The 16,094-nt window shown below is 36.2% G+C and overlaps 1 protein-coding gene across 5 annotated transcripts in view; it reads right to left on the bottom strand.

Annotated features, from left to right (window-relative positions):
- The window catches only part of ZDHHC14 (zDHHC palmitoyltransferase 14), a 114,200-nt gene that overhangs the window by 11,780 nt on the left and 86,326 nt on the right, over positions 1-16,094 (bottom strand). For all 5 annotated transcript variants that reach the window (XM_075498931.1, XM_075498930.1, XM_075498933.1 and 2 more), the window contains exons 4-7: positions 12,775-12,912; positions 8,675-8,723; positions 3,936-4,038; positions 2,041-2,150 (exon numbers count right to left, since the gene is read on the bottom strand). In XM_075498931.1, coding sequence (XP_075355046.1) covers positions 2,041-2,150; positions 3,936-4,038; positions 8,675-8,723; positions 12,775-12,912 — 400 coding nt within the window. The remainder of the gene's footprint in view (positions 1-2,040; positions 2,151-3,935; positions 4,039-8,674; positions 8,724-12,774; positions 12,913-16,094) is intronic.

The raw sequence follows: 16,094 nt of genomic DNA on the forward strand, positions 1-16,094 counted from the left end.
GGTCAAGATGACTTCAATTTTAAAAGATAAGAACAGGACACACAGAAAAATCTGAGGAATTTCTCCTCTCAAAAGTCAATGAAGTTTCCACCACTTGGAGACCAGTTTAAGCTCTCCTCATGAAGGTCTGCAGAACAGGTTTTTATGTACATTCAAAACACTTAGAAATCCACCTGAGATTACAATCTGCCATGTGGAAAGCACTCCTTCAAAAATCAGATGCTTAAAAAAGTTATATGATTTATTATATCAGAACATGAGTTAGACCTATACTGTCAGCTATGGATCAAATTAAGATTTGAAAGTTACTGTTGAGGACATGTAAAACGCATTCTGAATTTGCTAGCATAGGTTTCAAAATGAGAAACATAATCTTTAACAGAAGTGAGAAAAATTTGGATTATTTACAGATCCTTTCAATCTGCATTCCATTCTCAAAGGCACTTGAACATTTTGCATTTTAAGCTGTAATTGCTGCTAAACTACTTTATCAGAATTTAAGGAAAATGTTAATATTTAGTGACTGGGGACACAGCTGAAATTAAAAGTCAAAAAAAGCAAGGTTATAATTTACATTTTACAGTCAGTAAATTTTTACTGTTGGTCACAAGATATCTACCTGTGGAAAATCTACATATACTTTGATATCTAAATAAGTTTTGTTGCTACATGGAATTTAGGAAAAAATGTACAAACTCTTAAAACACAGGAGCCAATCCCAGTCTAGTCTAATTGTGTGCTGCTACTTGCATCAGCCTAAGATGCTATTTCAAATACTGAGAAACATGTAGTTTTAATAAAGATTTCCATTTGGAGTCAAAACAGAAGAATTTGAAGCATGGCATAGAGTTTTTATGTCACATACTTTTATGAAAAGCAAAATGGCAGAATTAAACGGTTGGCTTCAGGCACCATCCATATAAGCAGGAAGCGGAGACAGAGTTAGTCTTTCTCACTACAGGGGTTACAGGGTTAACCCAGTATGTGGAAATCTTAACTTAGCTGTCTCCTCCTTAGGAAAAGATGTCAGTCTCTCCTGTTGACCTTCAACTGCTCGTAGAAGAACCACCTCTGATATTCATAATAGCAAAGACAGACATCCCACTTCCAATGAAACACCTTAGTCACTGGACTATGAAGTCATTTACTTACTTTCTTCTTGATAGTTCAGATTCATAACTACATAATTCCAGAAAAAGCAAAACAGCTTCAACCAATGAATACGCCACAAAAATAATCTACAAGATGCCAGCCACTCTCTACAAGGGAACTGGGCCTGTATTGTACATGTAGTACACAAACTATCTAACCACTGAGCATTTGAATAAGACGACAATTAAGTCTTTCCAGTTGCCAGTTTTATTTCTCTAGTCTCAGCTCTGTATTATATTTTGTTCAAGCTGAAAAACCATAAATCATCTGCAACCTTGAATATACAAATATTTTGGATTTCAAAAGTGGAAATGTATGCAGCAAAAATTAAACCATTAAGTTTTCTCTGGAATTGCTTTGGTGTAAGACCACCAAATTCAGTGTAACATATATATGTTAACAGTAGTATAAATAAAGAAAAATTACTATCCATTTAAATAAAACCGTTCAGAGTGAAAAGACAAAAATGAACAATTAAGTAGAATTAAGATTCCTAAACTCTCTTAAACTCATGTCACATTTGTTAGATATGTGAGAGTTTAATAAACTTTCAAATTGCCCATCATGCAACAGCTAACTACTAGAAATCATTTACTGCCAAAAGTTGTTAACTGCAGTGGCAAAAGTTCAAACAACAGATAAACAAGTTTATTTTCATTTCAGGTGTCAACCTTAAATACATCTTACAGGATCTGATCACTAACTTAGTTTAACCACAATTTATCAACTTGTCTCTTTACTACTGGAAAAAACTTAATTAAAGCTTCAAATGGACAGTAAAACAAAACTTTATTTTTGTTGAGTAAGCTCAAGCAATCAGAAAGAACATTTTTTTCGTCAATAATCACGTGGCTTCATTTATACTAACAATACTTTTGATAGTCTTACCTTGGAGAGAGGGGCCCACAGAGTGCAGCACAACAATTAGTAAAGATGTTGCCATAACTGTATGGATTATAGTTTTCTTTACCTCTTTTATTTGACCATGATCCTTTAATCTGAAGAGATACGAACAAGATGCATCACATATAATACAACACAGAAAATGGCTGAGACAAATTAAGGGTTACCAAAGCAGCAACATGCTACTTACATCAGAGGCAGACCAGAGAAAACCCATGATCACACTTTCCAAACAGCTTAGAGCTTTGGGCTGTTATGAAAGGCTAGACCCTAAAATCTTAGAAGCAAGCACATGCTTTACCTCCATAGATTTAGACAACCCAAAATCTCAAAGGATCAATATACTCACAGTAGGAATTTCAGCTTCTAAACATAATGGTCTAAGCTTCATTTTACAAATATTATGGCATGTTCTACAGAAGAGGTTCAACTGCAACATACCATTAAAGCCAGCAATAGAGCACTTCTTTTCCGTACTCTTGGGTAAGTTCTCAAGCTGTGCAATACCACACAACATTATCTTCCCTAAAGTTCACAAATGGCTCTAAAATACTATGAAGCAACTGCAGTCGTTACTACCTTTTAGCACATATTACGTTTTCTTTTAGGTAGTCTTGCTTTTCTGTTTGTGAGATACTTGAGAGCCTGAGTAAAATGTCTTACTGTATTCAACTGTAAATCTATGCTTTAAATGAAATTACTGAACGGTTTACTTGAAATTCAGACATGTTACGCTGCTGCAGTTCCCTGCTATCTGACTTTCAACAATCCAAGACAGACATTTATTTGAAGGAAGGGGGGATAGCGGAAGCATGCTGGGTCCATCTAGAGAGACAATGTTGGCCTAAACCTAATAACTAAGGAATACCAGAGTATCTCATCTGTCTTACTAACAAGGTAAATTTCTTCAAAGTCAGACTACTTGCTCAGATACTTGATGCTGAGGCACAATTCATTCTGAGCCTGCTTGGTAAGTTTTTTCTGGCTGATTGTATTTATTGTAAAATTTATAATTTTAACTGTGACCTTAAACAATAACAAAACATGTGTTTGACAGTCCCAAAGATGCTACTTTTATATTTGCCAGATACCTATGAAAAAGGTACAACAGAAAATTACAATAAAATAATTTTAAGCTTGCAGTAATTTGTTAGATTACTTGCTAAATTCCAACAAGCTTTCTATACCATTAGCTACCTAGCTATTTTTATTTTCTCCTTTCATTAATTTTATGTTTCTCCTTTTAGTTAGGGGAGGACACATGAAGCCTCCACACACAGTTAAACATAATTTCACACCAAAACAATGGAAACCTATGTGCAAAATAGGACAACTGTAGAAGTGAAAGTTTAAATTAATGAAGTGACCTTTAAATTAATGATATACTCCTTGCCAGAGGTTTTAGACCTCAAACTGGCAAAGACATTTCAAAGGAAAAATAAAATAAAGGATGAAATTTTTGTTTTGAGAATTTAACAGACTTTGAAATTTTTATAGTAAGCAATTTTTGAGTCAAAGAATATTTAGGACTCCCAGTGAACAAGAGATACTGAAAATTATTTAGTAATTTCCTACTGTATTAAATACACTTGTTCCTTTGTCTCCTCTCTTCTATATTTTCCTATTTCAAGATACAGGTCCTGTGGGTTTAAATCATAATGGACACACTATGTAACCAGCACATTTTCAAGCCACAACAAATAAAGTCCAAAAGATCTCTTCTGGTATTTTGAATCAAGCATGACCAGGTTTATTTCCTTCTTTCCTATTGAGGCATTCACAAAATTATGCAGGCAGGTATGACTTCTCTAAGAATAACAGAGAAAAACCTCCTCATTACTATTTAGAAACACGTATGTAGAAATATACTGTGAACTTACATCTTCATTTGTTGTTTGATTGGAGCTGATCAAATACGTGTGAAAACCTGAGAGGCCAACAATGGACCATACTGAGAAAAAACACACCACAGCTTCCAGCACAGTAATTGAAAGTCAAGGAAATATACGCAAATGGAAAAAAAAAATTATATTCAATAACAAGTAGTTACAATCACAAAATTCAGGATAGTCAACTTATAGTCCACAAGTCCCTTGACATCTTTGGGGTACTTCAAAGGGGTCAGCACAAATTAAACTCAGAAAAGCAAGCCTATTGTCAGTAGGCTTTAGTGTACTGGCCACTGAATAGCATCTACACCAGCAAATATTTAAGGGTCTGCAGATTGAAAAAGGCTAGAAACTACTGATGAGTGGTTCTGATCTTAATTGCTGAAATTTAAATTTTCATGTTCACCCTGTAAAAGTCATCACACTTGTATTAAGACAGGTAAATTGATAAGTAACAGTAAATAACAGTTCTGATGGGGTGAGGGGAAGACCAAACACAAGAGAGGTTACCCAAGGCTAGCCAAATAGCAAAGACTGAACAGATATGTTTGTACAAATATTTAGTGCACAATGGGAGTCTTGAGCCAGGACTAAGGGTTCTAGATCTGTGCTCATACATATAGCAGCAACAACAACAACAACAACAGAGTAAACTGCATCTCAGTCATATGTTCTAACTGCTAGACTCTCCTGTCTTTCTTCTGTTACTGAAGTTAAGATGCTGACAGGGATCCTAACACTAGCATCAAAGTGCACTAGTCCAAGTAAAATACAAGGTCCACTTGCCCTCTCAAGTCCCTCTAATAACTGGATATATTCTACATTACAACTGTGGGGGTGCCTGAATGGCCCAGCCTTGGCAAATGGCCTGGATAACAACTCCTGTTAAGCCTGTGAGTGTAAATAGTTGGGGTGGGGCTGAATATTCAAAACTCAGCAGCATTTGCCCAAAACATAGCATGTTAAAGCGGAAGACTATCAACTCCCAACTCACTGTGCTGCTATTAAACAGTAGCTGAGGAATTACAAGAAGACTTTTTGAAGGAGGCGTCAGCCCGAATTGTAAGAAAAATCACAAAAAATGGCAGAAGATAACTCAAAGTGGGAACAGCAGCAGTCAAAATTTGGTTTGGTGCAGCCACAAGTCACTCTGCTGGCATCTGCCTAGCCCAGACAGAGCACCCTCCCTGTCAAACGCTGTTAGTAGTCTGCATCCAGACAGCAGACTGCCAGTATGGGGTACAACATATAGGGACTTGCATGAGGTACATGTATGCGAGTTCATGGGGTGCTTTCTCACCTGCATGTTGTAGGGAGCAGCACAGGTACACATACAGCAAGAGCACCCACACCTCCAAGAGGGTCAAGGTGTGCATGTGCATGTGTGTGCACACCACTAGAACTTTTCAAACTACCTGTGTTTTCATTCCTTATAAAGTGCATAACCCAAATGCCATAAAGAAGGCTTGAAAAGTGAGATTGGTATACTAGGAAAGTCAGTCAGCACTCAGTGTTGCATAGTTACTACAGTTTATATCATTCCTTTAACTCTAAGAGAGTGACCATCTCAGCAATAAGACAATAAAGTTCCTTCTAAACTTTATATAATCAAGCATAAAGAGCAACTTTCTATAGAAGGCTTCCTGCCATATATTTTTATTTACACACAATAGCCATGAACTCAGAATACATCTGCTTCAAGAATGTTATTTTCTACAACACTTCAATAGTAAATTTTTTTTAGGGAACATGAATCAACAGCAGAAAAGGCTTTGGTTCCTAAAAAAACAGATATAATAAATCAGTAGGAACATGACAATGGGAAAAGAATAGGATAAAAATAATCTGTATATAACCATATGCCAACCTTTAGTGAAGTCAGTTTCCAAGACAACATCAACTCAAAATATTCCAGAAAAGGACAGAGCCTTAAAACATACAAAAACATTCTTATCGCTGAACCCATCGACAGAAGAGAAATATGACAGTTCCCTCACCATTATACAGAGAGACACACTGGAAAAGGCACAGATGTACATAAGTATTTGCGATAAATAATCCTAAGATAGCTAACAGGGAAGAGTTTTGTATCGCAGGTCTGCTCTCACCTAATGAATTGGGAAATACCTTAATTGTCTAACTTCCTCTAGAACCTACTTCACTCAAAGTGGTTTAAAAGCCAGAAAAGAGCTATTTGCATTCTGAGCAAATCTGCTCCAAAAGCAGCAGGATGACCAAAGTGCATTGCTGAGCAGCATGTTCACTACTCTCTCCCTCTCATCTCCTCCTCAAACTATGTGGGGAGTCAAACCAACACAAGATAGGAACTCAGCCTCAGTTGACTGTGCAGCAGCCACAGCAAAGCAAGGAGAATGACGGAGAATGGGTAAGGAAGTAGACTGTTGTTAGCAGAGGGTTCAGAAAGGTGTAAAAGAAGGAAACAGCCCAGAACCTGAGAGCCAGAAGGGGTTCCTGCAACCTCATCAGATGACTGAGCACACCACTGATGGATTGTTCCTCACCATGATTACACTCAAGAGGGTCCTGAAATGCAAGTTTCTTCCTTCACACAGTAATTCCTACTGACAAAAAAGAGAATTCCTTTCAGTTCAAGACCTCTTTCAGCTCCCCACTGAAAGGGACTTCTTTCCCCAAGAAAGGGACTTCTTTCGGTTCTCCACACCAAGATACAAAGATCTCGAACAGCAGGGGTGGTTCATGTTAGATTAACATGACTCCCTTAATTAAATATGAGGCCATTAATTAAAAATCAAATACAAAAAAGCAATATATTCTCAATACAAAGTATAAGTTACTAGCATAATATGGTATAACACTCCCTTGGTATCTCACACAGGGTTGTTAGCAAGATAGAAATGGTAATGTCCTCTGTGCCTGAATTGACTGGCTTGCCCCAAAGCAGCATTCCCAATACTATCTGGACAATTTCATTTTTTACTGTGAAGGGATTGTAACCAAACTATTAAATTGTCCAACATATCACTATCAAACCAGGCCATTTCTACAAGATGTGCTACTGAGCCTTTCAAATCAGCACATCTCTGAATACAAATTATGAATAAGCAGCCCATTGTTCCTGTATAAGGATCCTCAAATGTGTAATCAATTACCTTTTGATTTAAGGACAACTGAAAGCTATTCTCAGTTTGAAAATAGTTTGAAAGAATCATCTTTTGTAAGAATTGATTGTACTTGTTTTAATTGGAAGCTATTGTACTATTTACAACTGTTCGTGCTTTGTAAAATCTTTTGTAAAAAAAAAAAATCTGAACAGTGGCTTTGCTTAAAAAGGGAGTTTACAGCTCAATGACTCTACCTGATGAACACACACACACACACACACAAAAATCATATCTGCAGAATTTGGAGAATTTGATACTTGGAAAAACTACCTGGAAAGACAGGTCTGCCTTTATGCACAACTACAAATGACAGAGTAAGAGGTTTTTCTTCCTACACTTCTGTGGAAAAGAGCAAACTGTGCACAAAAGGCTTTTCCTCAGCACAAGTATGAGAAAGAATTATTTTTATAGTATCTTTGCGAGAGGTGCAAACTTCTTATTCAGACATGAACCGTTCAAAACATACACATAAGGAGTGGGAAGCTTACAGTCTGTACAGAAATGTAAGGAAGAAACTAAACAGAAGTTATATCAGCTTCCCATTTTTCCATTATGTTAGCTGCTTTCAGACAGGAAAAAAAAATATTTTCCATTCTCACTGAGTATAAAATATACAGAAAGCTCCCATGAAGTGACAAAAAGAATAAGGAGTATTCACAGAATAGAATCACAGAATGGTTTGGGTTGGAAGAGACCTTTAACGATCATCTAGTCCAACACCCCCGCCATGGGTGGGGACATCTTTCACTAGATCAGGTTGCCCAAAGCCCCATCCAGCCTGACCTTGAATGTTTCCAGGGATGGGGCATCTACCACCTCTCTGGGCAACCTGTTCCAGCGTCTCACCACCCTCATTGTAAAAAATTTCTTTGTTATAGCCAACCTAAATCTACCCTCTCTCAGTTTGAAACCGTTGCCCCTTGTCCTGTGACTACAGGCCCTGGTAAAAAGTCTCTCTGTCTTTTTTATGAGCCCCCTTTATATATGTAAAGACCAATGAGGTCTCCCCAGGGCCTTCTCTTCTCCAGGCTGAACAACAATAGCAGTCCTTGTGTATGCATGTGTATACTTTTATGTAACTTAACAGGTTAATACTTGAAAATGACTTCTCTAAAAACAGTAAATAAACGTAAGAATACTTTCAGGAATTGAACTCTTCAGGGACAGCTTATGGTTGCAGTTATTCCACAATCTACTTTTTCTATCCTGACAGGAATCAGTCATTTTGCATACTTTCTGTTGTAAAAGCAGAAGAATTATTTAATATTTTAAATGAAACCACAGCATGGGTATAGTGTGACATATATTTATGAATTCCATCACAAATACATGGAACATATTTCCATCACACATGGAAACCACAGACCTTTGTCAAGACTACTACTCTGCAGAAGATGAAGGGTAAAAACCATCCCAGGCTATAGTCTCTTTCCTACCTCCAACACGTGGTGAGAAATCCTGTTGTGCAGGAAGTGATGATAAAAAGTCCCAAATGCACATATCCAACAATAGCAAGAAAACAAGCAAAAACACATCTCAGATGTTATTTTGCAACAAGATCTACAATTTGTTTCAGTGAAAGGATATCTTGCAGGACTGTCCTTCAGGGCATTGAGGAACCCTGTTTGTTGAGAACCTGTAGAAATAGAACCCAAAATTACCAGCTCAGTAAGAAATTGGACTACAGGCTGTTTTCAGCATAGTTAACACAATTAATATTTGAAGATCAACTGAATAATCATAGAATAGATTTACTAATATAAATCTGAGATTATGTTGCTCAGCAGCAACAACATCAGAAAAAAACCTTGGGTAAGTTATCAGGTCTAACATCTGCAGGATATTTTCTCAGTCATACCAAATTGATGCATGCATACTTTCCCATGAACAAGATTTCTGATTATTCCTGCTCTTTTCAGACTTAATATGGAAACAAAAAATTATAAGCTACTTTTTTAGTTTGAAATACTATTTGTCAAAGAAACTTTTTTACTTTGAAAAATTTATACTATAAACCCAGATTCTCAGCTTTCCCTCCTTTGTTCTGGAAGCAGCCAAAGTTCTCTAGACTACAATCCTGCTCCTACTGCACCTGCACAGGTTTTTCTAATAGGTGCTTGCTGCCTCTGGGCAAATACGAGAATATCCACTAGCTGAAAACAGGTCAAGAGGAGCATGCTCCAATGAACTAGAGATGCAGAAGCATCCACTTGGGTTCCACAGCCATGAGATATTCATCAAAAAGGGCAATTTGACAATTTTCTGATAAATACGCAACAAGTGAATTAGTCTGTAGAAACTGACTCAATGTCACATAAGCATAAGGCACACAGTTTGCATTTTACTTTACAATTTAAATTATTTAAATGCATCAGGCTGAAAGTCTTTCCCACAGCAAAAAGTTTCCCCTTAGCTAAATTCATCTGAAGATTTGTATGAAGAGAGAAGAACTTTGTCTTTAAAACAAAAAAGGGAAAAAAAAAAAAACCAAAAAAGTGTGTGCGTGTGTATACACATATATATTCTCTAGACCTGCCTGGTCAATTTTACTGTTCGCCATTAGAAAGGGAAAGTTACTTACCTTGTATTTCTGAGCCTTTTCAGACTCTCATAACTGGTTCTTAGCCTCAAGGCACAAGACTAGTGGAACTTCCCCCTACCTTCTTACTATTTTTAGGATCCTTAATGGCAATGGCAGCAGGTAGGTGTGATCTCTATTCCCTACTGCTGGTCACACTCTTCCAAGCAGTTCCCAATATATCAGAAGGGGAAGGTTCCTCACTGCAACATACAGTTGAAATACTGATGCCTCAAACAGAGCTGAGTAACTGTGAAGATAGGCACTACTGTTGAAAATGTGTTAAGCTTGGGGAGATGGAATAAAATCTTGCAAAACAATACCTTTAAAGTATCTGATTTACAAAGTAATTTTATCATATTCAATAATACTATGTGCAAACATTCTTAATCCTGGAAAGGGCAAATTTCCAATGAATGCCTCAAAAGTAAGACCGCAGAAAACAGAGAGTTAAGATGTATCTCACATCTCATCACCACTTATGCCCACTAAAACTAGAAAAATGCCAGCTTGCAAGAGTTATTAAAAATGAAACAGATTTCAACAATTTTTCTAAATCAAGAGATATTAAAAAAAAGAAAACAGGTTTCTTATGTAATCAACAAGGTCAGAGGAAGAACTTCCCTATTAAGATGAACCATAAAGGATTTTTTTTTTTTTTTTTTTTTTTTTTTTTTTAAGGTCAATGCCCACAAGTTGCTATAAATATCCCTCAGTCCCTTCCTAAAAGGATATTGTCAGAAGGCATTCAGTCTAACACAGGATATCTAGAATAAAGTGTTGCTGATGGGAAGGTAATCCTGCTAGGATCATCTTCAGAAGAGCTAAGAACAGGATTTGATTAAGTCAGCAGGACTTCCTCTAAAATCAAGAATTTTGCCAGAACTTGTGGAAATACATATGGATGACACTGAAACACTGCAGGAAGATCATAGTCCCAGGTCTAAAAGCTGAGACTTTATTCAGACACACTAACACAAAGCACTCTATGCCAATTGCAAAGGTTCAGATTAAGTAACGGAGAATCCTGCTTAATGGTTAGCATCAGCTGAAGAACTTCAGGGCTGCAAAACAGAATGAAAATGGTTGAGTGGTAACTATTAGAAAGGTAGATATGAGGACTTTTAGAAGCATGGTAGGCACAGAGAGAGTGGAGTGATTGATATGATAAAGAAACCTTATTTGTAAAGAACTCTTTTTAGACACAGTCAAGATTATAGTAGATAAATTGGAAAGTTGGCCGTGAAGCTCAAATGTAGGAAACAAATATGGAGGAACCAATCACAATTCATACCTGCTCCCATTGCCTTTGAGGACCAGTCTTTAGAACTAGGGAGGTTTTTCCTGTCTCATCCAAGGTAAATAAACCTCCATAGTGAGAAGGTTTTACAGCTGATATACTTAAGTCAGCATTTAACATTTACTATACATTATCTGTAACATCTACACAGTGCTAAAGTTCTACTCAACCACACAGAGGCACAATTCATTTCTCTGCTCTTTGTCTAATTCACACTTAGAATTAGGTATGGATACTGCAAAGTTAAAATCCACTGGATAATTCCACTTGACATACAGAACATGAAATATTGGCATAATATTGGTAATTCATATGCTGAAAACTGCAAAAAAGCGCACTGTACTGTTTTACAGGTAGGCTAGCTTCAAAAGTAGCTTTATAGTGTCAGACAGGTATTTTCAACTACTGAATTCTAGCAGAGCAAGATGACAGAAAAAACCCATGCTTCCTTCTTCTTAAATGTCAAAAGTGTGCATGTATACGCTCATATGTGCTCAAATAAATTTCAAGGATTTGAGTATTAATGGAAAGTGTTCTTTTTCCAATAATTACTTTTCCCTTTTTAAATAATATGTACATCTTTTCTCTGCTCTTTCAACTGGTATTAGAAATGCTGTATTGGGCAGTGAGAACAACTTGTTGATTCAGACTCCCCCAAATTTAAAAGTGGCCCTAGCTCTAGTCTCTGTGCTAGATTTCTGAGCTACAGGAGAGCCGCTCAATGCTCTTAACTTTTTTTTTTGTGAAGCACAAGTAAGAGGAGAAGTTCTGTTTTTTTAAAATACAAATTTTTGTCCCTGCACAGTGTAAGTAATTTAGGAAATTGAGCACAATCTGGCATATTTTTCAGTAAAGCATTCTCTAAATGTTGCCATTATCAAGTTAGCTTTATAAATGTGTTATAAACTGAAATTATTACTTCTATCAGGTTTCCATTGGAATACGGAATACAAAGGAATAAAAAGATCACGTTTTCAAAATGATTAAAGAAATATTGTTCAAGGCAATATCCTACATAATTAGTGAAAAGACAGAACACTCTTAAGCTTCCTAGTGATAGTGGGTTAAAAAACCCCCACAACATACAAAAGGCCTTTAAAGACAAGTCATATAACCTTTCACCATAAATTAGAACATCATCATCATATAGAAGCTAACAAAATTTGTTATGTGTGTGGAAATAAAAAGGCACTACCCAAAAGGGTCTTGAAAATACTCTCCTCAAACCCGATCCAGAATACAAAGAAAAAAAATCAAACTCATGAATATTCTTTTTCCTATAGCTTATCTGATCACTCAATTATAAATTGGTTATTCTCAGAATGTCTATGCAAATGAAAGTAACTTGTGTTAAAAACAGGGTAGAAAAAGATGTAAAACTAAACAGCAAACAACAAAAAGTTTAAATTAGCTCCAGTCTATTTCCTAGCAATTTACCTGTTTGTTTGGATGGCAAGTGACCCATGCTTACAGTTAAAAAAAGCACACAAAAGTTCTTTGGCAAAATGATACTATCTGTATACTTAGACATACAGCATGTGTGCTGCTTTTCCAATAAACCATCCATAAAAGGACAAAAAATTAAGAAAATTAATACTGTATTAAGATAAAGCCAGTGCTAGATCAATGACTACCATGACCAGGGTCTACTACAGACCAGAATGGGACTCACTGGGGATTGCGAAGCTTCAGAGAAAAGGCAAATAAATAAATAAATAAATAAACCCTGAATGATCAAAAGATTAACTTAAAAATAAAAAACTCAAGTAAATGGCTACATACGTAATCTGATTTCACCAGCATACTTACGAAGGATGACGTGGGTGATAACGAATGCAAATATAAAGACTGTCAGAAAGGACAGAGATAAAATAAACATATAAAAAAATCTGTAGTTTCTTTTCCCCACACAGTTGCCTACCCAGGGACAGTGGTGATCAAACCGTTCTGAAATGAGAGGCAGAAGAAAAAAAAATGGAAAACAATTAATAAAATGCCTTTTATTTGAAGAAAGCTCTCTGAATACTATATTAAAACTCATGATTTAACTGGCGTTTGCAGATTAGCCACAGAGAAATTCTTATTTAGAAAGGAAAAAATAGAAAAGAAAAAGGGAGTATTTTAATGAAACCTTACAGGTTTTAAAGAAATCAAAGCATGGCTGAGGTGAGTTCCTGCTAACAGCATTATTGTGATAAAGTGTGCAGTCAGACCAATAAGCATGTATTTATCCAGTCACATGCAGTGGTACCAACTCAATTGGATTTTATTATTTCAAAATAAGGATTTTTTTTTCTTCCAGTGACTCTTCTACTCAAAATTGGAGGTTTTTATGTTGTTTTATTTATATCTGTCATGATCACACCTCTGACTTTATGTCTACTATCATCTCATCCATCCATTATGGTATATGAAATATTTACACCCTCCCACTTCCTTTTATTGCTTCACTCAAAATATTCTCCATTCCAGACCACCTATTTTTCCACTTAGAGTTCACAATGCCATACAAAACCACTCAAAATAGTGAAACCATTCATATAAGCCATTTTTCAAGTGTTAAGATTCAGACAGCCTTGTAAAATTTGCTTATACTTTTTTGGGGGTTGGTTTTTTTGTTTGTATTTTTAATAATCTATTCATTCTTGCAGGAATTTTCTGTAAACCACATGGTATAAAAATTGGTAGATGTCATCTGAATGCTCTGTTACCCTTCGCCCTATAGGATCCCTCTTCTTTTTACTAAACCAAATCCTTTCCCTTTATTTCCCTGAGAGATCAACTCGTTCATGAGACAGGAAAAGGCCAGGGTGGGTCAGAAATTAGTGTCCCCAACACAGGGGAAATGCCCCAGCACTGGAAAGCAGCAGAGGGAACAGTTTGCTCTGCTTCTCCCCAGGAAGCCTGGACCTGCCTTCCCATCCCAGTACGCTGGGTAATGGAAACAGAGTAACTGTCAGGAAACAAACCAGCATTTCCTAACTTTGCTTTGGAGAGATTATATTGACAGAATTTTAAATTTTTTAATCAAATCCAAGATCATACCATAAGACAGATGCTCTCACGCTGACTCCCTCTCACTCTCTGATCCTTGCCCAAATCCTGTTTTGTTTTCTGTGACTTTTATGCCTCCACTGATGTACAATATCAAACTATTTGTAATTCCACAGGAAAGGCGAGCTACAAATTTGAAGTCCTTAAGCCCTATGTTAAAGAGGCACATCTGTCCAAGCACACCAGTTTATTTTAGCTATGGCTTTATGTTCAAGACCTACATTAGAAGTTTTCCTTGAAGGACGTATTTAGGATTATCTTTGTTTACCAAAAAAAAAAAAAAAAAAGTCAAAATAACATGCACAACAGATTTCTGAGTTCACCACACTTTCAGGGTTTTTTTTAAATGGTTTTGCGTGACAGCTGTTTGGACCACATGTTTCTGCCATAAATCTGTTTCAAATTCCAATGGGGCTATTCAAGGTGAAGTTAGTGAACTTTCTTAGGATAAGGCTTCAGAAATACTTTGATTTAATGAGTACTGCTAAGAATACCAAGAACTAAACACTCTGGTATCTAAAAGGGTAGGTAATACTACCTATATTCAGTGCAATACAGTTGTATTCCCAACATAAGTTGACATTGCATTGGAACAGTGCTCATTTTTACATTTGTGCTTCTGAATGAGTTCATGCGCTCTGATAAACACTGTACTTCATTTAATGGGCACCTAATACAACACATGAGCAAATAATAACACAAAGAAAAATACAGTTATAGAGCCTCTTAAAGAGCGTAATCCTAGGGTACTTTTGTACCCTACTGCTTCAGGAAAAAAAATCATGACATGCCTTTGGAAGATGAATTCCGTATATACACATTCATTCTCTTCTATGCTGACACAGTAGGAATCAACAAATGATACTGACATAAAGCTCGGTATCTAGCCATGAAACAATATTTAGATATATGTAGACATCTATTTGATAGATTCAGATAAATGCAAACAAACAAAAAATACACACATACACCCCCCACCCCCTTATAAAAACACATACATATATATTCCTTACTAAAGACTGACTTGATGCTTTTAACCTATTTGTCACTCCTTTGCAATTTCTGTCTTCAAACTTTCTTGGTAAACTGAAAGGCTCTTCTTTCTCAATAAATACCTTACCAATCATTGTGAAGCTAAGTAATAACCTAAGATGTTTGTAAAGCAGAAATGGACAGAAAAGGCTAGTTGGATATGAAAAACATTGCTACAGTGTTAAATCTGAATCAACTCTAATGAAGAAGGAGAAATATTAGAGGGTTTGCATGAGTGTTATGAATGAATAAACTGGGCTTCATTTTTCTCAATCATAACATAGAAAGGGATGTGATGTTTATGCTATATGCCACAAAACAGTATATTAAAAAGCAACAGATTATTCTACTCAGCAGAGAAAAATACGTAAATACAAGTTAAAGATAATAGCCTTACAGCTTCTGAGCTGCTCTGGTTAGCTGTTAACGCAAGAGAAAAAAGCCAATCTTGGCAAAATAAACAGACACATACTAAGCAGACTTCTAATACTGTTAAATATAGTCTCTTAAATCTAGAGCTGTTTATTCTTCCTTACAAAAAGACTTGGCTTAATAAGTATTAATGAAATAACACAATATCTTAAGGTTCACCTCTGGCACTCCAGATGCCTGCAAACTGAACAACCAATGATTTGGAAAAGGAAGCTCTGCCTGACATCTTTACTTGGCTTGGACAATGTTGGCAGAAAAATTAAGGTTTACCTCTTCACTGAGAAATGAAGAACTACTGATGCTGAGAAAAACTGGGAATTCTGGCCCTCATAAACTTAAAATGCAGAGCAAATATAAATGCAGCTGATTGTTATGATGAATAACGGACTGTTTAGAGGTGATGACTGCAGTACTGGTTTAAATTTATAGGGTATAGGTAACGTGCTGCTGGATTCAATCATACATTTCTGACAAGGTTAATGTAAAAATATTTGAGGCAAATGAAGAGAATCAAGACATTGGTAATACAAACTCTTGTTAATAAAAAGTGTATTAGGACTATTAATGAGGAAGGAAGAAAGCTGCAAGGGCTGAAAAGTTTGTCTATGGAA

Source organism: Mycteria americana, chromosome 3 (genome assembly GCF_035582795.1).
Source record: "Mycteria americana isolate JAX WOST 10 ecotype Jacksonville Zoo and Gardens chromosome 3, USCA_MyAme_1.0, whole genome shotgun sequence".
Lineage (NCBI taxonomy): Eukaryota > Metazoa > Chordata > Aves > Ciconiiformes > Ciconiidae > Mycteria > Mycteria americana.